General features: G+C 43.2%; 1 protein-coding gene across 10 annotated transcripts in view; it reads left to right on the top strand.

Moving 5' to 3' along the window:
* Positions 1 to 25,650, top strand: part of LOC5570397 (ephrin type-B receptor 5) — a 383,576-nt gene that overhangs the window by 231,568 nt on the left and 126,358 nt on the right. For all 10 annotated transcript variants that reach the window (XM_021839083.1, XM_021839081.1, XM_021839080.1 and 7 more), the window contains exon 3: positions 3,228 to 3,307. In XM_021839083.1, coding sequence (XP_021694775.1) covers positions 3,228 to 3,307 — 80 coding nt within the window. The remainder of the gene's footprint in view (positions 1 to 3,227; positions 3,308 to 25,650) is intronic.

The raw sequence follows: 25,650 nt of genomic DNA, 5'->3' as shown, positions 1-25,650 counted from the left end.
TGATCACCACATAAACCACGTAGGGTACCCGTCCTATTATGGAGGACTTAAGCACGGTGTTAAAATTTGAATCGTATTTCAGTGTCTAAAACCTAAATATTGTAGTATTTTGCATTTTGAACTGTTAAAACTATCCTTTATCTGGAGTATAGTCAAGTAAAAAAGCAAATTTTGGAATCAAACATACATTTTTTAACATAAATCTGAAGCTCTTCCTCTGTCCTATTATTGCGGTATTTCGTCCTATTATTGCGGTAGTGCCGTCCTATTATTGCGGTATACCAAAAATCATAGATTTTATTACATTCAGTATACATTCAATGCCACACAATGTTCTAGCATTGAAATTATGCTCCCTCCATGTTAATAACACTGCACGGTACTGTCAGTTTGTGTGACTTTGGACGTATCTATAAAGAAAACTAATTAATTACTTTATGTCACGATTTGAAAACAAATCAACAGAATCGAATGATTTTCTGCCGGTTTCGTCTCCTCTTCCGTCGTAGCTTGACAATATTAAATAGACAAGGTTCTTCCATCTAACACCACTAGTCGCTATGTAAGAAATGATTTTTTGATTCAAATATAACCACAATTTTGGTGCTTTTAAAAATATTTTTCACTAGTTTTCACCAATCTAATGCAATTTCAAAAAATTGCTTCCTTGCAATAATCTTGTATTTTAGTTTTTCAACACATTTTTGCCATGTTTTCCGATTTTCAATCAGTTTATGTGATTTTTCGGTAAAACATTGTGTTTATTTGCAATATATTTGTAAAAAAAGAGCAACTACAGGGTATAGATAAACAAATATCTTTTGTTTGACCAAATAAATGTATGAATGACACAAAATTATGTTACAAAATAGTACCCTAATAATATAATTAATGTTTCCAGCAATTACATTTAAAATTACTATTGAAATATCGGATTTTTGAATGTTATTTACAGATACCGCAATAATAGGCAAACAGCTATTTTCATTGTCCTATTATTGCGGTATATGCTTTAACTCAAAAATATAGAACTTTTATTCAAAATTCAATATCTATCATGTAACTACATCCATACTGAACTGATATACCCACTGCATTTAATTGTTTTGTTTCTTAACTTAAAAATTCACGCTTATGAAAACCCGTCCGTAAATAGAGGGACTGGTTAAAAATATAGGCTTTTATTGATGCATCTTTTAAAACTGTTCTTCCATCGATCAAAATCGTTTAATTTTCTAAGCATTTATCTGGCACAGCTTGGGAACACCATAAGCTTTCATCATCATCAATAATATCCATAGAAAATAGAGTTTTCGATTAATAATGAGTGTTTAATTCTAATACCGCAATAATAGGGAATACCGCAATAATGGGCAAATTACCCTAGTGCATCCATCCCGAAGTGCCCTATTGTTGTTGTGCCAACAACTCCAAAAAAATCCAATCAAAAATGTCTCTTCCTCAATATCGGGGACCAACCTTGTTCAATCCACCTCCACCGAAATCTCCAAAATCATACCGAACAATGGCCATCGGAACAAGCTCAGGCAAGCAGTTTTTTGGCAGCCTCTTACCCCGAGAGTACCTTGCTCGTATATCGAATGGCACCGTGTATAATCAATAAACCATCTCCAAAAAAAAGCTTGTAAAAGAACATCATCCTATATTGTCGCCATAGTCGTCGTCGTCGTCGTCGATGACTGCTCCATTCTCGGGGGTTTGGTTCATTATGGTGGTGCTGTATAGACGACGACGATCTGGCCCAGTCATCGAACCAAAACCCGAAAAAATCAGGCGACGAGGTAACCGAGCATCATGCTGCAGCAACGAAGCAATTAATAATTTTACGATGCAAGCCCCTCACCCCCCATCGTTGAAAGCCTTCTTCGAGCGAGAAGGCAGCCAAATTAACGAGCATTTAAAGCAAGGGAATACTCTGTATTGCATCAAAAAATAGCCGTTAAAATTATTCGAAAAAAGCAATATTTTGAGCATAATATATCTATATGAATAAAAATGGAATGGTGTTTGTATGTCACGAAATGGCTTGAGAACGGGCTAACCGACTGACATGGCTCGGTAGATTAGTTGGTAAAGCACTCGTCTACCGTACAAGAGTCGTGGGTTCGAATCCCACCTGAGCACGTGGATTTTTTTTTCATAATTTCATTCATAATTTATCCAACTATCATGCGTAACTAGTTAAATTATTTAAAAACCATGTGGTTTGGATTACTGGTAAAAAAAATGATTTCCATTCATAAGGTTTTAAGAGCTTTTTTCGATTTTTTCTTAGATGCTATTATTAAACTTTGATCTGCCAACACCAAATTACTGTTTGTTACGAATATTTTTTGCTGGCTAATTTTAATACGTGTTTGTTGTACTTTCCTATAGCATGATAACATTTCTCCCCAGCAGTAATCAATTTCCGTGCTCTGATGGAAGGGAACCCACCTCCCACGAACGGAACGGTGAAATTGGTTGAGAGGAAAGAGACGGCGGTTTTTGGCACCGATATGGGAATCAGTATGTAAATTGAATTGGAATCGTAAAACATGTATGCTGCATGCACTCCGCCTTATGCTTGACTGGGAATTTTTGGGCAGAACGAGATTTTAATGGAGTGCTTTCGTCGTCGACGCCGTCGTTGTTAAAGCATTAAACCTAGTTTGGAAAAGAAAAAGTCATCGATTTTACAGAGGTTCGTTAAAAGAAAATGTTCGATTGTCTCTAAGTGCGCTTTCGTATGAATTAACTGTAAATCCTTACAAGAAATTAGACCGAAACGAAGAACCCAAGCGTTATCACTTCATCAAATTTGAAAGTATCTCGATTATCTCGCAGTGCGAAACCAATTTCCAAGCTTTCGGCGATAACATTTAAATCCATTATTATCACCATGCACCAATCAGCTACTCGCATTCTTCCAGTGGGAAGTTTCAATGGCTTTCTAGTTGCTGCATTCCATTGAATATCTTGCTCAGAGGGGATGATTATACGTACCAACCAGCATTTGCTCCTTATGATCCATATTTCTAAGAGTCGGGGGAGGGACAGAAGTTTCTAATTAGTTTTGGTTTAATCAGTTGCATTCGCTTTCTGTACATATCTCCAATGCTGCGTTGTACATTTCTATTCCATTTTCATTCCATAGTGGTACCTAACTAGTGTCTAGATACTGATGATGTGTTTCGTTCTTTCTATCCCTCTTTTTTCTCCCTTAGTTGTACTACTTGATACCACGAAGGAAGCGACACTGGAGTGGACCCGGTACCCGTATGGACCGCAAGCGCAGACACCCGGGGTAAGTAACAAGTTTCAGTTATTTTGATGAGGAAGCTGGGAGAAATGAGGAGTTGAGAATTGTTAGTGATCAGGGATTGTGCTATCTAGGCGAGCTTTGTCTTTACACTTATTAAAAGTTAGCCAGTTTGTTGGTTCATTTTTCGTTTGAATAGTTGTTCTGAATGACTCAGTTTACTGGAATCCCTTCAGGATTCTCCTACCAAAGAGAGGGAGGAATTCCTTCAGAAATCTTCTCTCGAAAAGAGGGAGGAATTTCTTCTGAATTCTTCTCTCGAAGAGAGAGAGGAACTCCTTCAGGATTCTCCTCTCGAATAGAGGGAGGGTCTCCTTCAGGGTTCTACTATCGAAAAAAGGAAGAAATCCCTTCAGAATTTTCCTTCCGAAAAAAAAAAGAAATCCCTTTAGGATGCCCCTATCGAAGAGAGGGGGGAATTCCTTCAGGATTCTCCTCTCGAAGAGAGGCAGGAATCTCTTAAGAATTCTCCTCTCGAACAGTGGGAAGAATCCCTTCAGGACTTTCCTCCCAAAGAGAAGAAGGAATCCTTCAGGATTCTGCTCTACAAGAGAGGGAGGAATCCCTGCAGAACTCTCCTCTCGAAGAGAGACAAGAATCCCTTCAGGATTCTCCTTTCGAAGAGAGGGAAGAATCTCTTCAGAATTTTCTGCACGAAAAGAGAGAGGAATCTCTTCAGGATTCTTCTCTAGAAGGGAGAGCAATCTCTTCAAGATTCTTGTATCTAAGAGAGGAAGGAATATCTTCATGATTCTTCTCTCGAAGAGAGAGAGGAATACCATCAGGATTCTTCCCTCGAAGAGAGAGAAATTTCTTCAGGATTCTCCTTTGGAAGAGAAGGAGAAATCCCTTCAAGATTCTCCTCTCGAAGAGAGACAAGAATCCCTTCATAATTCTCCGCTCGAAAAGAGGGAGAAATCCCTTCAGGTTTCACCTCTCGAAGAGAGAGAGAGAAATCTCTTCAGGATTGTCCTCCTGAAGAGAGGGGGGGGGTCAGTATTCTACGCTCAAAGAGAAAGAGGAATCTCTTCAGGATTCTCCTCTTGAAAAGAGAACAATGTCTTCTGAATTCCTCTCTCGAAGAGAGGAAGGAATCTCTTTAGGATTCTATTTTTAAAACTTCAGTCGTCGCGTACTGAAAAAAGCTCGCTTTTCGTTCACAACAGCAGCGTGGTGGTTCTGACGGTGGCAACGACTGGAAGGTTAAAGATAGGGAGGAATACCTTTAGGATTCTCCTTTCGAATAGAGGGATGAATCTCTTAAAGATTATCCTCTCGAAGAGAGGAAGAAATCCCTTCAGGATTTTCCTATCTGAGAGAGAGAGGAATCCCTTCAGAATTCTACTATCAAAGAAAGGGAGGAATCCCTTCAGGGTTTTCCTAAAAAATAGCGGGAGGAATCCCTTCAGGATTCTCCTCTCGAAGAGAGTAAGGAATTCCCTCATTGTTTTCCTATCGAAAAAAAGAGAAACCCTTCAATATTTTTCCCTCGAAGTTAGTTAGAAATTCCTTCAAAATTCTCCCCTAAACGAGAAGGAGGCTTCCCTTCAAGATTTCTAGTCTAAGAGAGGAAGTAATCCCTTCAGGATTCTTCTTTTGAAGGATGGATGAACTTCCTTCAGGATTCTCGTCTAGAAGAGGAAGCGAATTCCTTTAGAATTCTTCTCTAAGAGAAGAAGGAATCCCTTTAAAATTCTCCATCCGAAGAGGATTCACCTCTCGAAGAGAGTTCTCCTCTCGAAGAGAATTCCCCTCTCCAAGAGGATTCTTCTCTCGAAGAGGATCCTCCTCTCGAAGAGGATTCACTCTCTCCTCTCGAAGAGGATTCGCTCTCCTCTAGAAGTGGATTCTCTCTCCTCTCGAACAGGATTCTGTCTCCACTCGAAGAGGATTCTCTCACCTCTCGAAGGGGCTCTCTCCTCTCGAAGAGGATTCTCATCTCGACGAAGATTCTCCTTTCGAAGAGGAATCTCGTTTTGTAGAGGATTCTCCTCTCGACGATGATTCTCCTCTCGGAAGAGGATTCTCCTCTCGGAAGAGGATTCTCCTCTCGGAAGAGGATTCTCCTCTCGGAAGAGGATTCTCCTCTCGGAAGAGGATTCTCCTCTCGGAAGAGGATTCTCCTCTCGGAAGAGGATTCTCCTCTCGGAAGAGGATTCTCCTCTCGGAAGAGGATTCTCCTCTCGGAAGAGGATTCTCCTCTCGGAAGGATTCCTCTCGGAAGAGGATTCTCCTCTCGGAAGAGGATTCTCCTCTCGGAAGAGGATTCTCCTCTCGGAAGAGGATTCTCCTCTCGGAAGAGGATTCTCCTCTCGGAAGAGGATTCTCCTCTCGGAAGAGGATTCTCCTCTCGGAAGAGGATTCTCCTCTCGGAAGAGGATTCTCCTCTCGGAAGAGGATTCTCCTCTCGGAAGAGGATTCTCCTCTCGGAAGAGGATTCTCCTCTCGGAAGAGGATTCTCCTCTCGGAAGAGGATTCTCCTCTCGGAAGAGGATTCAACTCTAGATGAGGATTTCTCTCTTGAAATAGATTCTCCTCTCGGAAGAGGATTCTTTTTTTGAAGAACATTGTACTCTAGATGAGGATTTCTCTCTTGAAATAGATTCTCCTTTCGAAGAAGATTCTCCTCTCGAAGAAGATTCTCCTCTAGAACAGCATTTTCCTCTCGAAGAGGATTCTCTCCTTTCAAAGAGGATTCTCTCCTCTCGAAGAGGATTGTATTATGTTCTTGAAGAGGATTCTGCTCTTGAAGAGGATTATCCTCTCGAAGAGGACTATTGTCTCGAAAAGGACTATTCTTTCGAAGAGGATTCTTCTCTTGAAGAGGATTCTCTTGAAGAAGTTTCTCATCTTGAAGAGGATTCTGCTCATGAAGAGGATTATCCTCTCGAAGAGGATTATTCTCTCGAAGAGGGATTCTTCTCTTGAAGAGGATTCTTCTCTTGAAGAAAATTCTCCTATCGAAGAGGATTCTCCTCTCGAAGAAAATTCTTCTCTCATAAGAGGGATTCTTCTCTCGAAGAGGGATTCTCCCCTCGAAGAGGGATTCTATTTCGAAGAAGATTCTCCTTTAAAAGAGGATTCTCCTTTAAAAGAGGATTCTCCTTTAAAAGAGGATTCTCCTCTCGAAGAGGATTATGCTCTCGGAAGAGGATTCTCTGCTCGAAAAAGATTCTCCTCTCGAAAAGAATTTTCCTCTCGAAGAGGATTCTCCTCTCGAAGGGGATTCTCCTCTCGAAGAGGATTTTCCTCTCGAATAGAATTCTACTTTACAAGAGAATTCTCTTATAGAAGAGTATTCGCCTGTCGACGAGGATTCTCCTCTCGATGAGAATTCTCCTCTCGGAAGAGGATTCTCCTCTCGGAAGAGGATTCTCCTCTCGGAAGAGGATTCTCCTCTCGGAAGAGGATTCTCCTCTCGGAAGAGGATTCTCCTCTCGGAAGAGGATTCTCCTCTCGGAAGAGGATTCTTTTCTTGAAGAAAATTCTCCTCTAGATGAGGATTTCTCTCTTGAAATAGATTCTCCTTTCGAAGAAAATTCTCCTCTCGAAGAAGTTTCTCCTCTAGAACAGCTTTTTCCTCTCGAAGAGGATTCTCTCCCCTCAAAGAGGATTCTCTCCTCTCGAAGAAGATTCTCTCCTCTCGAAGAAGATTCTCTCCTCTCGAAGAAGATTCTTTCCTCTCGAAGAGGATTCTATCCTCTCGAAGAGGATTCTACCCTCTTGATTCTCTCCTCTCGAAGAGGATTCTCCTCTTGTAGAGAATTATGCTCTTGAAGAGGATTCTGCTCTTGAAGAGGATTATCGTCTCGAAGAGCACTATTGTCTCGAAGAGGACTATTTTCTCGAAGAGGATTCTTCTCTTAAAGAGGATTCTCTTGAAGAGGTTTCTTATCTTGAAGAGGATTCTGCTCTTGAAGAGGATTATCCTCTTATCCTCTCGAAGAGGATTATTCTCTCGAAGAGGGATTCTCCTCTCGAATTGAATTCTCCTCTCGAAGAGAATTCTTCTCTCATAAGAGGGATTCTCTTCTCGAAGAGAGATTCTCCTCTCGAAGAGGGATTCTCTCTTCGAAAAAGATTCTCCTTTAAAAGAGGATTCAATTTTAGAAGAGGATTATTCTCTCCAAGAGGATTTTCCTCTCGAAGAGGATTCTCCCTTAGAAGAGGATTCTCCCTTAGAAGAGGATTATGCTCTTGAAGAGGATTCTCTGCTTGAAAAGAATTCTCCTCTCGAAGAGGATTCTCTTTTACAGGAGAATTCTCCTATAGAAGAGAATTCGCCTGTCGAAGAGGATTCTCCTTTCGAAGAGGATTCTCCTCTCGAAGAGGATTTTCCTCTCGAAGAGGGTTCTCTTTTAAAAAAGGATTCGCCTCTCGAAGAGGATTATGCTCTTAAAGAAGATTCTCCTTTCGAAAAGGCTCTGCTATTGCTCTTGCTCTGAGCTTGCTCTGCTTTTGCTCTGCTCTAGCTCTACTCTAGCTCTGCTCTAGCTCTGCTCTAGCTCTACTCTAGCTCTGCTCTAGCTCTGCTCTAGCTCTACTCTAGCTCTGCTCTTGCTCTGCTCTAGCTCTGCTCTTGCTCTGCTCTAGCTCTGCTCTAGCTCTGCTCTTGCTCTGCTCTAGCTCTGCTCTAGCTCTGCTCTTGCTCTGCTCTAGCTCTGCTCTAGCTCTACTCTAGCTCTGCTCTAGCTCTGCTCTTGCTCTGCTCTAGCTCTGCTCTAGCTCTGCTCTAGCTCTGCTCTAGCTCTTCTCTAGCTCTACTCTAGCTCTACTCTAGCTCTACTCTAGCTCTGCTCTAGCTCTGCTCTAGCTCTGCTCTAGCTCTGCTCTAGCTCTGCTCTAGCTCTGCTCTAGCTCTGCTCTAGCTCTACTCTAGCTCTGCTCTAGCTCTGCTCTAGCTCTACTCTAGCTCTGCTCTAGCTCTGCTCTAGCTCTGCTCTAGCTCTGCTCTAGCTCTGCTCTTGCTCTGCTCTAGCTCTGCTCTAGCTCTGCTCTTGCTCTGCTCTAGCTCTACTCTAGCTCTACTCTAGCTCTGCTCTAGCTCTTCTCTAGCTCTGCTCTAGCTCTACTCTAGCTCTACTCTAGCTCTACTCTAGCTCTGCTCTAGCTCTGCTCTAGCTCTGCTCTAGCTCTGCTCTAGCTCTGCTCTAGCTCTGCTCTAGCTCTGCTCTAGCTCTGCTCTAGCTCTGCTCTTGCTCTGCTCTAGCTCTGCTCTAGCTCTGCTCTAGCTCTGCTCTAGCTCTTCTCTAGCTCTACTCTAGCTCTACTCTAGCTCTGCTCTTGCTCTGCTCTAGCTCTGCTCTAGCTCTGCTCTTGCTCTGCTCTAGCTCTACTCTAGCTCTACTCTAGCTCTGCTCTAGCTCTTCTCTAGCTCTGCTCTAGCTCTACTCTAGCTCTGCTCTAGCTCTACTCTAGCTCTACTCTAGCTCTACTCTAGCTCTGCTCTAGCTCTGCTCTAGCTCTGCTCTAGCTCTGCTCTAGCTCTGCTCTAGCTCTGCTCTAGCTCTGCTCTAGCTCTGCTCTAGCTCTGCTCTAGATCTGCTCCAGCTCTGCTCTAGCTCTGCTCTAGCTCTGCTCTAGCTCTGCTATAGCTCTGCTCTAGCTCTGCTCTAGCTCTGCTCTAGCCCTGCTCTAGCTCTGCTCTAGCTCTGCTCTAGCTCTGCTCTAGCTCTGCTCTTGCTCTGCTCTAGCTCTACTCTAGCTCTGCTCTAGCTCTGCTCTAGCTCTACTCTAGCTCTACTCTAGCTCTGCTCTAGCTCTGCTCTAGCTCTGCTCTAGCTCTGCTCTAGCTCTGCTCTAGCTCTGCTCTAGCTCTGCTCTAGCTCTGCTCTAGCTCTGCTCTAGCTCTGCTCTAGCTCTGCTCTAGCTCTGCTCTAGCTCTGCTCTAGCTCTGCTCTAGCTCTGCTCTAGCTCTGCTCTAGCTCTGCTCTAGCTCTGCTCTAGCTCTGCTCTAGCTCTGCTCTAGCTCTTCTCTAGCTCTACTCTAGCTCTACTCTAGCTCTGCTCTTGCTCTGCTCTTGCTCTGCTCTAGCTCTGCTCTAGCTCTGCTCTAGCTCTGCTCTAGCTCTGCTCTAGCTCTGCTCTAGCTCTGCTCTAGCTCTGCTCTAGCTCTGCTCTAGCTCTGCTCTTGCTCTGCTCTAGCTCTGCTCTAGCTCTGCTCTTGCTCTGCTCTAGCTCTACTCTAGCTCTACTCTAGCTCTGCTCTAGCTCTTCTCTAGCTCTGCTCTAGCTCTACTCTAGCTCTACTCTAGCTCTACTCTAGCTCTACTCTAGCTCTGCTCTAGCTCTGCTCTAGCTCTGCTCTAGCTCTGCTCTAGCTCTGCTCTAGCTCTGCTCTAGCTCTGCTCTTGCTCTGCTCTAGCTCTGCTCTAGCTCTGCTCTAGCTCTGCTCTAGCTCTTCTCTAGCTCTACTCTAGCTCTACTCTAGCTCTGCTCTTGCTCTGCTCTAGCTCTGCTCTAGGTCTGCTCTTGCTCTGCTCTAGCTCTACTCTAGCTCTACTCTAGCTCTGCTCTAGCTCTTCTCTAGCTCTGCTCTAGCTCTACTCTAGCTCTGCTCTAGCTCTACTCTAGCTCTACTCTAGCTCTACTCTAGCTCTGCTCTAGCTCTGCTCTAGCTCTGCTCTAGCTCTGCTCTAGCTCTGCTCTAGCTCTGCTCTAGCTCTGCTCTAGCTCTGCTCTAGCTCTGCTCTAGATCTGCTCCAGCTCTGCTCTAGCTCTGCTCTAGCTCTGCTCTAGCTCTGCTATAGCTCTGCTCTAGCTCTGCTCTAGCTCTGCTCTAGCCCTGCTCTAGCTCTGCTCTAGCTCTGCTCTAGCTCTGCTCTAGCTCTGCTCTTGCTCTGCTCTAGCTCTACTCTAGCTCTGCTCTAGCTCTGCTCTAGCTCTACTCTAGCTCTACTCTAGCTCTGCTCTAGCTCTGCTCTAGCTCTGCTCTAGCTCTGCTCTAGCTCTGCTCTAGCTCTGCTCTAGCTCTGCTCTAGCTCTGCTCTAGCTCTGCTCTAGCTCTGCTCTAGCTCTGCTCTAGCTCTGCTCTAGCTCTGCTCTAGCTCTGCTCTAGCTCTGCTCTAGCTCTGCTCTAGCTCTGCTCTAGCTCTGCTCTAGCTCTGCTCTAGCTCTGCTCTAGCTCTGCTCTAGCTCTGCTCTAGCTCTGCTCTAGCTCTGCTCTAGCTCTGCTCTAGCTCTGCTCTAGCTCTGCTCTAGCTCTGCTCTAGCTCTGCTCTAGCTCTGCTCTAGCTCTGCTCTAGCTCTGCTCTAGCTCTGCTCTAGCTCTGCTCTAGCTCTGCTCTAGCTCTGCTCTAGCTCTGCTCTAGCTCTGCTCTAGCTCTGCTCTAGCTCTGCTCTAGCTCTGCTCTAGCTCTGCTCTAGCTCTGCTCTAGCTCTGCTCTAGCTCTGCTCTAGCTCTGCTCTAGCTCTGCTCTAGCTCTGCTCTAGCTCTGCTCTAGCTCTGCTCTAGATCTGCTCCAGCTCTGCTCTAGCTCTGCTCTAGCTCTGCTCTAGCTGTTGCTTTTTTTTTGCGTTTTCGACCGAGATAAATTTCGAAATGATTGCCGAATAGATCTTGCCGAAACTCATGGATGAATCAATTGCAAAAAATCCTAGACATTTTTAATCTGGCTCACTTAAAATTCACAGGAATATCTAAGACGACAATTATATCAAAATTATTTTGAAGAATGCTCTTTGAGCATTGCCAACTCTAAAAAAAATCAAAAAACTTATAATTTTAAAATTGCATATAAAACGAGCTCACCATTTTTTCAATATTATCAAGCTCTGGGTTTATTCTTGAAGGGTAATCAATGTTCAAAACCATACAAACCCGCTGTGAAAGGTAAACCACAACAGTCATAAATAACGTCCCTGTTTCGTATGAAGTCACGAACCGAGCTATATCGATCTTCAAATCCACCTCTCAATCTGCGTCTTCAAGCCGCAATGGAAAAATGAGCAATTTATGTAGCAATGTTGAAATGTGGACAGAAAACTTCTAACCCATCATCATGGTTTCTATGAAGATTCGAAGCCTTTTCTGTTTTTGGTAGGATCTGCAACGAATCCTTGGTAATATTTTTTACAAAGCTCCAAGCAAATCTGAAGTTACAACCTCGGCTGGTTCTCTGCGAAATATTTTGAGGGTGACCCTTTTGGTGGATTTTAATGAATTCTTGAGTAGATTCTTGAACGATTTCAAGTTAGTTCTTCGATGATTTCCTATTGATATTCCTGGTATATTCGTAGTTTTGATTTTTCACGATTTGGAATATTCAACTCGCGATTCTGAGTGATCTGTTTCGAAATCCTGAAAGTATTTCTCAGATAACTGTTTGAAGCCTTGATAAATTATGGTTCATGGTGATGTTCATAAGGTCCTTAGCAGAGTCGCTTCAAGGCCTTGAAATGCTTAGCAAATTCTCCGCGAGATCCTTGTCATTGGTGTCCTTATTGGAATATGCGAGACTCGTGGCGTATTCTTCCACAACTTCGGTTTCGTATGGTGTGTATCCTTAGTGGTCTCATTGCGAGATCTTGGCGGATTCTTGACTGGAGGACTGATTGAAGGAGTGACTGAAGGACTACTGAAGGGCTGACTGGAGTACTGACTGAAGGATTGATTGGAGGATAGACTGGAGTATTGACAGGATGACTGACTCGACGGACTGGAGAACGAACTGAAAGATTGACTGGAGGACTGACTGGACTGAGTGGAGGACTGACCGGAGGATGGACTGGAGGACTGACTGGTGGACTGACTGGACTGAGTAGAGGACTGTGTAGAGGACTGACTTGAAGACTGACTGAAGGACTGACTGGAGGACTGGCTGAAAGATTGACAGGAGGACTGACTCGACGGACTGGAGGACTGACTGATAGATTGACTGGAGGACTGACTGGAAAACGGACTGAAGGATTGACTGGACTGACTGGAGGACTACTGAAAGACTGACTGGAGGATTGACTGAAGGATTGACTGGAGGATTAACTGGAGCACTGACTGAAGGATTGACTGGAGGAATGGCTGGACTGAGTGGAGGACTAACTGGACTGAGTGGATGAATTACTAGAGGAATTACTAGAGGACTGACTGAAGGATTGACAGGAGGACAGAATCGACGGACTGGAGGACTGACTGAACGATTGACTGGAGGACTGACTGAAGATCTGACTGGTCTGGCTGGAGGACTAACTGAAGGACTAACTGGACGATTGACTGGAGGACGGACTGATGGATTGATAGGAGGATTGACTGGAGGACGGACTGAAGAATTGACTGGAGGACTGACTCGACGGACTGGAGGACTGACTGGAAGATTGACTGGAGGACTGACTGGAGGACTACTGAAAGGTTGACTGGAGGACTGACTGGAGGATCGACTGAAGGATTGACTGAAGCATTAACTGGAGCACTGACTGAAGGATTGACTGGAGGACTGGCTGGACTGAGTGGAGGAATTACTAGAGGACTTACTGAAGAATTGACAGGAGGACAGACTCGACGGACTGGAGGACTGACTGTACGATTGACTGGAGGACTGACTCGAGGACTGACTGGTCTGACTGGAGGACTAACTGAAGGACTGACTAAAGGACTAACTGGACGATTGACTGGAGGACGGACTGAAGGATTGATTGGAGGATTGACTGGGGGACGGACTGAAGGATTGACTGGAGGACTGACTCGACGGACTGGAGGACTGACTGGAAGATTGACTGGAGGACTGACAGGACTGAGTGGAGGAATTACTAGAGGACTGACTGACTCGACTGAGTGGAGGACTGTGTAGAGGACTGACTGAAGGACTGACTGCACTGACTGGAATAATTGGAGGACTGACTGGTCTGACTGGAGGACTAACTGAAGAACTGACTGGAGGATTGACTGGAGGACTAACACGACGGACTGAAGGACTGACTGAAAGATTGACTGGAGGACTAACTGAAGGATTGACTGAAGGACTAACTGGACGATTGACTAGAGGACGGCCTAAAGGATTGATTGGAGGATTTACTGATTGGAAGATTGCCTGGAGGATTGGCTGGAAGATTGACTGGAGGATTGACTGGAGGACTGACTGGAGGACTGACTGGAGGACGGACTGAAGGAATGACTGGAGGACTACTGGAAGACTGACTGGAGGATTGACTGAAGGATTGACTGGAGGATTAACTGGAGCACTGACTGAAGGATTGACTGGAGGAATGGCTGGACTGAGTGGAGGACTAACTGGACTGAGTGGATGAATTACTAGAGGAATTACTAGAGGACTGACTGAAGGATTGACAGGAGGACAGTATCGACGGACTGGAGGACTGACTGAACGATTGACTGGAGGACTGACTGAAGATCTGACTGGTCTGACTGGAGGACTAACTGAAGGACTAACTGGACGATTGACTGGAGGACGGACTGATGGATTGATTGGAGGATTGACTGGAGGACGGACTGAAGAATTGACTGGAGGACTGACTCGACGGACTGGAGGACTGACTGGAAGATTGACTGGAGGGCTGACTGGAGGACTACTGAAAAGTTGACTGGAGGACTGACTGGAGGATCGACTGAAGGATTGACTGAAGCATTAACTGGAGCACTGACTGAAGGATTGACTGGAGGACTGGCTGGACTGAGTGGAGGAATTACTAGAGGACTTACTGAAGAATTGACAGGAGGACAGACTCGACGGACTGGAGGACAGACTGTACGATTGACTGGAGGACTGACTGGAGGACTAACTGAAGGACTGACTAAAGGACTAACTGGACGATTGACTGGAGGACGGACTGAAGGATTGATTGGAGGATTGACTGGGGGACGGACTGAAGGATTGACTGGAGGACTGACTCGACGGACTAGAGGACTTACTGAAGAATTGACAGGAGGACAGACTCGACGGACTGGAGGACTGACTGTACGATTGACTGGAGGACTGACTGAAGGTCTGACTGGTCTGACTGGAGGACTAACTGAAGGACTGACTAAAGGACTAACTGGACGATTGACTGGAGGACGGACTGAAGGATTGATTGGAGGATTGACTGGGGGACTGACTCGACGAACTGGAGGACTGACTGGAAGATTGACTGGAGGGCTGACTGGAGGACTACTGAAAAGTTGACTGGAGGACTGACTCGACGGACTGGAGGACTGACTGGAAGATTGACTGGAGGGCTGACTGGAGGACTACTGAAAAGTTGACTGGAGGACTGACTGGAGGATCGACTGAAGGATTGACTGAAGCATTAACTGGAGCACTGACTGAAGGATTGACTGGAGGACTGGCTGGACTGAGTGGAGGAATTACTAGAGGACTTACTGAAGAATTGACAGGAGGACAGACTCGACGGACTGGAGGACTGACTGTACGATTGACTGGAGGACTGACTGGAGGACTAACTGAAGGACTGACTAAAGGACTAACTGGACGATTGACTGGAGGACGGACTGAAGGATTGATTGGAGGATTGACTGGGGGACGGACTGAAGGATTGACTGGAGGACTGACTCGACGGACTAGAGGACTGACTGGAAGATTGACTGGAGGACTGACTCGACGGACTGGAGGACTGACTGGAAGATTGACTGGAGGACTGACTGGAGGACTACTGAAAGGTTGACTGGAGGACTGACTGGAGGATCGACTGAAGGATTGACTGAAGCATTAACTGGAGCACTGACTGAAGGATTGACTGGAGGACTGGCTGGACTGAGTGGAGGAATTACTAGAGGACTTACTGAAGAATTGACAGGAGGACAGACTCGACGGACTGGAGGACTGACTGTACGATTGACTGGAGGACTGACTGGAGGACTAACTGAAGGACTGACTAAAGGACTAACTGGACGATTGACTGGAGGACGGACTGAAGGATTGATTGGAGGATTGACTGGGGGACTGACTCGACGAACTGGAGGACTGACTGGAAGCTTGACTGGAGGACTGACTGGAAGGTTGACTGGAGGACTGACTGGAGGATTGTCTGAAGTACTGACTGGAGGATTAACTGGAGCACTAACTGAAGGATTGACAAGAGGACTGACTGAAGGACCAACTGGACGATTGACTGGAAGACGGACTGGACTGAGTGGAGGACTGACTGGATTGAGTGGAGGAATTACTAGAGGACTGATTTGAGGACATAATGTAGTAGTGTTCGTAACTGACTAAAATTTTAAACGACGCTGAAAGATGATTGGTGAGCTCGTTTTATACTATTATTTTTTAAACTTATCAAGTATAGGTCTCTGGCTAATCTAAAAGACAGCAATTTTATTTTTTTGATTCCACCTATAAACCGATATTCAAATGCCACACCTGTATGGGCCACTTTCGTGAATCTGCATGACAAATCAGAAAATTTCATTCATGATATCGACAAGCGAGGGTCGACAGAAAAAAAAACGGAACTTCTCTGTACACAAGAAGGTATAGAGAGTAGTCATTGCTTTCTTCTTGTCTGCAGCAGCAGCAGCAACCAGAAGCACCAAAGGAACCAAACGAACAACGTTTGTGGGAAACCGGTTCTCCGGTCGGCCGGGCCAAAATTTCAAAGTTGAACGTCGAGTAATCCAAAGCCGCGGAGGTCTCTTCCGACCGAGGGGGAGGGGAGGGGACCCGAAGCAGTGTGTGGACAGGTGTAGAAAATTAAGAGAGCATAATCGGTAATTTTTCCAACCTTAATCCGGGGCGCTCCGGAGCTATTTGGCCGGTTGTCGTCGTCGTCGATGATGGCTTATTATCGAAATAGAGGGACCAATTTGCCCTATTCCAACACATTGGTAGGGTGAAGTGGGGCAAAAGTTTTCGTTTTTTTTTTCAAAATAAATGTTATAAATGTCATAGTGGTTCGACTACTATTCAAATAAGAGACTTTCGATCCAAATATTGTAGGAATCGATTGAGATTTAGAAAATGTATGGCTGTTTGTTAATTTTTTATGCGAAAATTGCAATTTTCGGCCGAACTTTCATTGTTTATGGATAAAAGGTCGAAAGATAAAACGTCGAGAGGACAAAAAGACGAAAAACAAAAGATCAAAAGGGCAAAAGTTCGAAAATTATTCGATCGGTGGTTTTTTTCCTCTTTTGAAAAAAGATTTTCGACCTTTTTTGAAAAAAGATCGACCTTTTGTCTCTTCGTTTTTGATTTGGATCTTGTGTTATAGTTTTTCTGGATACCACTAAGGTCGATCTTTTACCCCACCTTCCTCTAAACCGATGAGAGAAAGAGAGCATACAAGTGACTGAAGACGCCGAGGAAGGCCGATTTTCGAAGAATAGGCGTGATAATTTCGACTAAATGCGAAAATGGACCGTGTCGAAGTGCTGCTGCATCCATCCTAGAGAGCAAGTGTACTGTGATCGAAAGGAGGGCTTCTGCCCACCACCACCACCACCGCCAAGCCAATTTGGATGTGGGACAAAATCATCCCAAAGACTCCGGCGCAAGTGATGAGGAAAACAAAACGAAAAAGCTTCGAATTAAAGTTATGCGCAAATGGGCGTGCTCTGCGTGAAAGCAGCGGAGTTTTTCGCCACGGTTTAGTTCCACGCCCGACCATGGACGCTGGGGCTTTTTCTTGGGAGCAGTAATCTGTGGAAATAAGGCATTTTTTTCGGAGGAGATTTGCCCTGCCAAATGGTTTGTTTAATGGGTGTTGTTTGTTCGAAACCGGGACGGCTGATTATTGCCCTTGTAATGCGATAATATTTGCTCTGTGGATTTTTTTGTCAATAATAACCTTGAGGTGTAAAAATTACTAACGAATCAGTCACTTTTTGACGTGGGAAACAGGACATGAAAATAAAGGAAAAAAAAAACTCCGAAGTGCACAGTACAGTTATGATAACTATTATGTAAAGCTTCTTTCCAGGAGCTAAAAAGTTGGAAAGTTCCCTTCCAGAAGCTGGGAAAGCATCCTGTCAGAAGCTGGGAAAATTTCCTTCCAGAAGCTTGGCAAGTTTCCTTCCAGTATCTGGGAAAATTTCCTTCCCGAAGCTTTTTATAAGCTGAAAAGCTTCCTTTAAAAACTGGGAAAACTTCCTTCCAGATGCTGGGAAAGCTTTCTTCAGAAGCTGGGAAATTTTCCTTCAGAAGCTGAAAAAGCTTCCTTCTGAAGCTGGGAAAGCTTCCTTCCAATAACTGGGAAAGCTTTCTTCCAAAAGCTGGGAAAGCTTTCTTCCAGAAGTTGGTAAGCTTCCTTCCAAAAGCTAGGAAAGATTTCATTCAGAAGCTGGGATAACTTTCTTCTAGAAGCTGGGAAAGCTTTTTTCTAGAAGCTTGGAAATTTTTCTTCCAGAAGCTGGGGAAGCTTTCTTCTAAAAACTGGGAAAGCTTCCTTCCAAAAACTGGGAAAGCTTCCCTCCAGAAGCTTGAAAAGCTTAGTTCCAGAAGCTGGGAAAGCTTTTTTCCAGAAGCTGGGAAAGCTTTCTTCCAGAAGCTAGGAAAGCTTTCCTCCAGAAGCTGGAAAGCTTTCTTCCAGAAACTGGAAAGCTTCCTTCCAAAAACTTAGAAAGCTTTGCTCCCGAAGCTGGGAAAGTTTTTTTTCCAGAGGCTGGGAAAGCTTCCTTCAGAAGCTGGGAAAGCTTCCTTCCAAAAACTGGGAAAGCTTTCTTCCAGAAGCTGGGAAAGCCTTTTTCCTGAATCTGGGAAAGCTTTCTTCCAAATGCTAGGAAAGCTTTCTTCCAGAAGTTGGTAAGCTTCCTTCCAAAAGCTAGAAAAGATTTCATGCAGAAGCTGGGATAATTTTCTTCCAGAAGCTGGGAAAGTTTTTTTTCTAGAAGCTTGGAATTTTTTCTTCCAGAAGCTGGCAAAGCTTTCTTCCAAAATCTGGGAAAGCTTTCTTCTAAAAACTGGGAAAGCTCCCTTCCAAAAACGGGGAAAGCTTCCCTCCAGAAGCTTGAAAAGCTTCCTTCCAGAAGCAGGGAAAGCTTCCTTCCAGAAGCTGGGAAAGCTTTCTTCCTAAGCTGGGAAAGGTTTCTTTCAGAAGCTGGGAAGCTTCCTTCCAGAAGTTGGGAAAGCTTTCTTCCAAAAGCTAGGAAAGATTTCATTCAGATGCTGGGATAACTTTCTTCCAGAAGCTGGGAAAGTATTTTTCTAGAAGCTTGTAAATTTTTCTTCCAGAAGCTGGGAAAGCTACCTTCCAGAATCTGGGAAAGCTTTCTTCCAAAAACTGGGAAAGCTTCCCTCCAGAAGCTTGAAAAGCTTTCTTCCAGAGGCTGGGAAAGCTTCCAGAAGCTGGGAAAGCTTTCTTCCAGAAGCTGGGAAAGCTTTCCTCCAGAAGCTGGAAAGCTTCCAGAAGCTGGGAATGCTTTCTTCCAGAAGCTGGAAAGCTTCCTTCCAAAAACTGAGAAAGCTTTCCTCCCGTAGCTGGGAAAGCTTCCTTCCAGAAGCTGGGAAAGCTTCCTTCCAGAAGCAGGGAAAGCTTCCTTCCAAAAGCTGGGAAAGTTTTCTTTCAGAAGCTGTTTAAGTTTTCTTCCAGAAGCTGGAAAAGCTTTCTTCCAGAAGATGGAAAGCTTCCTTCCAAAAACTGGGAAAGCATTCTTCCAGAAGCTGGGAAAGCTTTCAGAAGCTGGGGAAGCTTTCTTCCAGAAGTTGCGAAAGCTTTCTTTCAGAAGCTAGACAGCCTCCTTCAGAAGCTTGGAAAGCCTCTCTCCAGAAAAGCTGGGAAAGCTTCCTTCCAGAAGCTGGGAAAGCTTTCTTCCAAGAGCTTGGAAAGCTTCCTTCCAGTAACTGGAAAAGCTTTTTTCCAGAAGCTGGAAAGCTTTCTTTCAGAAGCTGGAAAGCTTTCTTCTGGAAGGTGGGAAAACTTCCTTCCAGAAGCTGGGAAAAGCTTCCTTCCAGAAGCTGGAAAAGCTTCCTTCCAGAAGCTGGGAAAGCTTTCTTCCAAAAGCTGGAAAGATTTCTTCCAGAAGCTGGAAAGCTTCCTTCCAGAAGCAGAGGTAGCCTCTTTCCAAAAGCTTGGAAAGTATCTTTCCAGGAGATGGTAAAGCTTCCTTTTAGAAGCTGAGTAAGCTTCCTTTCAGAAGCTGAGGAAGCTTCCTTTCAGAAGCTGAGAAAGCGTCTTTTCAGAAAATGAGAAAGCTTCCTTACAGATGCTGGAAAAGCTTTTTTTCAGAAGCTGGAAAAGCTTATTTGCAGAAGATGAGCAAGCTTTTTTCCATCAGCTTGGAAAGCTCGTTTCCAGAAGTTGGAAAGCAAACTTTCAGATACTGAAAAACTTCTTTCAGAAGACGAAAAGCTTCCTTCCAGAAACTGATATTGCTTACTACCAGTAACTGGGAATGTTTCTATCCAAAAGCACGAAAAGCTTTCTCCCAAAAGCTCGAAAAGCTTCCTTCCAGAAGCTGGGAATGCTTCCTTCCAAATGCTGGGAAACCTTCCTCAAAGAAGTTGGGAAAACTTCACTTCAGAAGCTGAGAAGGCTTCCTTTCAGAAGCTGGAAAAGCTTTCTTCCAGAAGCTGGCAAAGCTTCCTGCCAAAAGCTGATATAGCTGCATTCCAGAAGCCGGGAAAGCTTCTTTCTAGAAGCTGGGAAAACTTTTTTTCAGAAGCTGGGGAACATCTCAGAACCTTGGAAAGCTAGTAGACCTTCTTTTTTCGTTTCTTTATCAAACTTTCTTGAGAATAATCTTTCATACAAAAAACAACAATGAACTGTTAATCTGAAATTCGCATAACCGAATCTTTTTAAGAGAAAAACGATAAAATAACAATACTATGTATGGTTGTTCAAAAATAGCCTTCTTGTAGATGGCTTTCTCCAACCTTATAGCAGAAAGTACCCCAGCTTCTGAAAAAATCTTTTCCAGTTTACGTAAAGCAGCTGTGTCAGCTTTTTGAGTAAAGCTTTTCAGCTTCTGTATGGAAGCTAGGGAAGTTTTATGTCATAAGGTTGGAAAAAGCCTTCTATAAGAAGCTTATTTTTGAATAACCATATATTGTATTGTTGTTTTAAAAAAATCGATTCGTTTATACGAATTTTAGAAGATTATTCTTATACATTTAAATCAAGACAAGATTGTGTTCAAATCTGGGTACCAAAAACGAAGCCTCTCTGTCCTTACAAATATGAAACAACATACAAAACAGCGAAAAGCTTGTCTGCAATCCAGTTTCCACCTCTGTGTATATCAGACACAGGAGCGGACCAACGAGCCCGCCAGCACAATCACAAGCGATGGTACGTACCTCTGCAACAATGTTGCGAGTGTAGAGAAGAGACCCCCGATTGCAAAGTTTGAATCGAATTTGCCGGAAGGAGTGTGCCACAGTGTACGGTCTCCTCTCCCATCCATTTGAGGCGCTTCTGCTTCGACACACGGGACGTCGACGGGAGGAACTTGATACTACTATTCGACCGACCGACTGAGTGAGTGAAAACAACAAAGTTGCGCCCGAGCAGAACCAAATATACGCCCCTTCTACCGTCCGTGTAGTTGTTGTGGATGGGCAAGCACACGCTCCAGATGGGACGGAATCGATGTTATTACACTGGTTGGAGATGAGATGATACTGTCAATTTCCGAAGGGAGGTGTATGGGATATTTGTGTCGTGAGAAAATTATCGGGTAGTTGTTCGTTCTAGCAGTTGCTAGAACCGAAGGGAAGCGAAATAATCGAAAAATTGCAACAAAATAGGAGCAAATTTCATTGCGAACTGTTTAATTAAAGGTTATTGTATAGTTATGCAACTATAGAGGGTGATTTTCAGTACAATTCAAACCGTCGAATGACTATTGGCTGTAACTCTTGATAGATTATATTGAAAAGTATGTTTTATGGTTATCATATAGTTTGCAGCATATAACCATAACATTTATAGTTATCGTATTGTTCTGCTGAATCAGCGCTAAAATTGTTGCAATTGTACATAAACTATTCCACTACAATCAATTTTATTGCGGTTGCAGTAAAAATTAATACATTGACGATATATTATATGCTTAACATTTACTTTATGGTTACGAACTATTACCTTTATGATAAGTGAAAATTGTGCCGTGAGATTGAGTTGGATCTATGTATAATTGCAGTATAGTAATCGATTGATTCCTGTCAAAAAGATTAACATCAACAAACAGTTATTTGACGATTGACATCATCCAAACAATATATCATATGGTAAATCTCATGCAAATTCATAATTTTGATCTATATTGAGCTGAAAAAGTACTTTCCAAGTAATGTTTCAAATATCGCTTCGCATTAGATCGGTGACTCTGAAATATCTCACTCTGTACCCATCTGAAAGTTCACCGAAGGCTTGTACTGGCGAGCGCTAGGGTGAAACCCCCTTCGTGTTACAACATGCCCTATTGTATTTTTACTATACGGGGGATGGATTATCTTCCAGCTTTCATTTCTGCTGTGTTCGCGTTCACTCGATTCCGGCTCATCACATCTCGTTCGGCAAAGTCTCCATAGTCGTCGTCGTCGTCGTCCCCATCATCTTCAACGTCTTCAACGTCTGCTCTTTTGCCTAAACACATGTACAAGAGGAGGGGTTAGGATGGGACGAAGAAAGAGGGAACTCTGGGCGAACGAGGAAGAAACGTCGATAATAGGTCCACAATGTGTGTGACAAGGTAGAGTGAGGAGGTGGAACCCGCGGGAGCAGGGAGGCAACTCACGTGGAGAAGAGTCCGTGTTGGAGCAGAAAAAAGGTGAAAAGGAACTTCACATCACCGAAGAGCTGCAAAGAAACGCGGAGGTTGATCGGAGCGAGCGGCCGGGCGATGGGAATTTATGGAGGAGCGAGGTGAGGGGAGGAGATAGAGGGGAGTATTTGGTTTTAAATCGTTTATTTGATCGTCATAATAACAGGAGGGAAAAATTATAACCCGCTATAAAAACTGCAATGGATGCGAATGAGAGATGGGATAACGTGAATTAAGAGGAGCGGAGGGCGGCTCCACGACGGCACAGTGGGATTCTGGGTGGCAAAAAAAAAAACAAATAATTTCATACACTTTATTTGATAGATAGCTCGAATTTCACTGACAGACTTCACTTACTTCGCATGACCTTATTTGCTTAAAACTTACAACTGGACCCTTCAAACCTTTATTCGAGCACAAAACAATTTATTTTGGTTTTATCATGGCTTTATAGTCCAATGTTTGATTTAAAGTCAGTTATAAAACCATAAGGAAACCTCAAATGCCGCTGTAGATAGAATTCAGATAAACTTTTGGAATAGCTCTGCGTAATCCATTCGTTAGATTAGTTGGTTTTCTAGAAAGGCTCTGGGCGGTTTTCATGAGTAGCTCCAAATTGAGGAGCTCTGTATGATCTAATGAAGTTCAGAATAGTTCTCTGGGAAGCTTTGAATGTTTTTCTAGAGGAGCTCTGGATGGTTTTCCAGTAGATTTGGGGATGAGTTTTCAGCGGAGTTCTAGGTTTTTCTAGAGGAACATCAAAAGGGTTTCCAGAAGAGCTCTGGATTACAGGGTGGCCACCGAACCGGGAAAAACGGGAAAAGCGGGAAAAAGACGGGAATTGGAATCCACCGGGAAAAAGACGGGAAAAACCGGGAATTTGAGATGGTCACCGGGAAAATCATTCTGAACTAATATCTTCATGCTCTTAATTTACAAACCCCCGAAAATAAGTTGTAGAAAGTGGATATGGTTGATAGTATTGACATTAGACATGTGCAATCGTACCGAAATAACACTTAAACACTAATGATTCATTTCCATTTTTTATTATTAAGTCTATTTTACTACACTAAACTTCTAAGAAATGTTTCAAGTTGGTTGGCAATGTTTCGAAATATGTTATTATTCGTTTTACCTTATGTGGGCTTGATTTTTTTCTAACTTATCTGACTCAAAGTTTTTTTTATTTCAGAATGTTTATGCATTCAAAAATATTGGATTCATAATTGTCTTTAGTTACTGAATAATACATCAATTAAACCGGATATTCTTGAAAGCAATGCGTTATTTATAAGAGCTTCTAGAGTATCATTAATTATCTAATCGATTCAATATTGTATAAATAAGTTGAGATACATGCTTCAACATGTGCGGATTTGTTTCATCCTTACCTTAAACGTTTTTGTTTTAGTGAATTCTTAATTTTTGTGAAGAAAAAAAACGAATGATTAAGAATTGAAACCCTTTTATATGGGATAATAAGATGTAAAAAAGGGGCATATCTATATAAATTAAAATGGAATGGTGTTTGTATGTCACGAGTTGGCTTGAGAACAGGACGACCGATTTGAACCATTCTTTCACTTTTGTCTTCCTCTAGGGCTCCGACGTGTTTGTGGGGAATAATATTTTTGGAAATCCCCCGAAAAAACGGGAAACGGGGTTAGAAACAAAACGGTGTAAGTGACAGAAACCTTGTTTTGATGAAATCAACTTTAAAGTTTTTTTTTCAGATTTTTTCATTCTATACTAATTGTACAGGAGTTATAAAACAAGCTAACCTTCTATGAATAATATTATTTTTCCCTCTGGACAAAAAAACACTTAAAAGTATTATCGAAAAGCTTGATGAAAAATTTTTTAGTGTGTTCAAATAAAAAACCGACCATTTTGCGTTTGGGCTGTTCAATTAAAAACCGGGAAAATTTTGAAAATTTTACCGGGAAAACCGGGAAAAAAGCGGGAATTTTAAAATCGATATTTGGTGGCCACCCTGGGTTTATCTAGATGTGCTTTCGATAACCTTTGAAAAAGCTCAGGTAATCTTTTACACTAAAGAATCTCAGATGGTCTTCTAGAGGGTTAATGGATGGCATGATCTTCCTCAAGAGCTTTATATCGTTATCTAGAGGAGGTTTAGAATGGACAACTCCATATGAATTTGAGAAGGGAGAGGAGCTCAGATATTTGTCTGCTGTTGTTCAAAATAACCTTCCATAGGATATCTTTCGAAGCAGCTGTAGATGATTTTCAAAAAAAAACATTCTGAATGGTTTTCTGGAGAAGAACTGGTTGATCTTCTGGAGCAGCTCTTATTAATCATCCAAGAGAATTTCAAGGTGGTCTTCCAGTGAAGCTCAAAATGGATCATTGGGAAACTCTGAAAGTTCTTTTAGAGGAGCTCTGGATGGTCTTTAAATAGATTTGGAGATAAATTCAGCAGAGTTCTAAGTTTTTCTAAAAGAGCTCTTGATGATCTTCTAGAAGTGCTTTTGATGATCTTCTGGGAAAGCTCAGATTATCTTCTCAGATCTCAGATGGTCAGGAGAGACCTGCATGATTTTCGCTTTATCGCTAGCTAGAGGAGATTAGAGTAGGCGACTCCATATGAATTTCAGAAGGAAGAGGAGCTCAGGAGTTCATAGCCTTCCAGACGATCTTGGTTTTCTAAAGGAGCTCAACAAGGTCTTTCGAAGCAGTTCTAGAAGATTTTCAGAGAGAGTTCACAATGATCTTCCAGAGTAGCTCTGGTTGATCTTCTGGAGGAGCTCTTGATAGTCTTCCAAAATAATTCCAGGTTGGTCTTGCAGAGGAGCTCTGTGTACTTTCGTAGTAGAGTTCCGAATGATGAGATCTGAATGGTTCTTCAGAGGAATGGGTTTGACCTGACCTCTTTTAAAAGATGATATATACAAGATCTCACAAAGCATGTTCTTCTAGAGGAGCTCTAAATAAAAAAGATTTGAGGATGGTTTTCAGCGCAGAGTTCTATACTATTATGATCTTATTAGGAAATCTAAAGAATCTTAGATCGTCTTCTAAATGGGATCTGGATAATCTAATGATTTGATTTTCCAAAAGAGCTGTACATGGTCTTCCCAATGACTTCTATGTCGTTATCTAGAGAAGGTTAGAATGGGCAACTCGATATGAATTTCAGAAGGGAGAGGGAGTTCATAGCCTTCCAGAGGATCGTGATTTCATAGAGGAGCTCAAAAAGGTCTTGAGATGCAGCTCTAGACGATTTTTAGAGAGAAAGTTCCGAATGGTCTTCCAGAGAAGCTCTCGTTAATCTTCTGGAGGATCTCTCAATAGTCTTCCAAGAGAATTCCAGGTTGGTCTTCCAGAGGAGCTCTGTGTAGTTTTGTAGAGAAGTTCCGACTATGTTTTCAGAGGAGCTCTGAATGATCTTTCAGATGAAAGGATTTGATTTTCTAGAAGAGCTCTGGCTGGTCGGTGAAATGTTTTTTTTTTTGTCAGGGAATATGTCTTAAGGGATACCAAAAGCTCTTCTGAAAGATCATCCATAGCTTCTCTAGGAAAGCTTTACAAATTCTCTCTGAAAATAGTCTGGACACGTTTCGAAGGATCATGATGAGTTCCTCTGAAATATTACACAAAGCTCATCTTGAAGCCCCATCCATAGATCCACTAGAAGACTATTCCGAGC

The sequence above is a fragment of the Aedes aegypti genome, chromosome 1 (genome assembly GCF_002204515.2).
Source record: "Aedes aegypti strain LVP_AGWG chromosome 1, AaegL5.0 Primary Assembly, whole genome shotgun sequence".
Classification (NCBI taxonomy): domain Eukaryota; kingdom Metazoa; phylum Arthropoda; class Insecta; order Diptera; family Culicidae; genus Aedes; species Aedes aegypti.
This window is presented reverse-complemented; position numbering and strand designations above follow the sequence as displayed.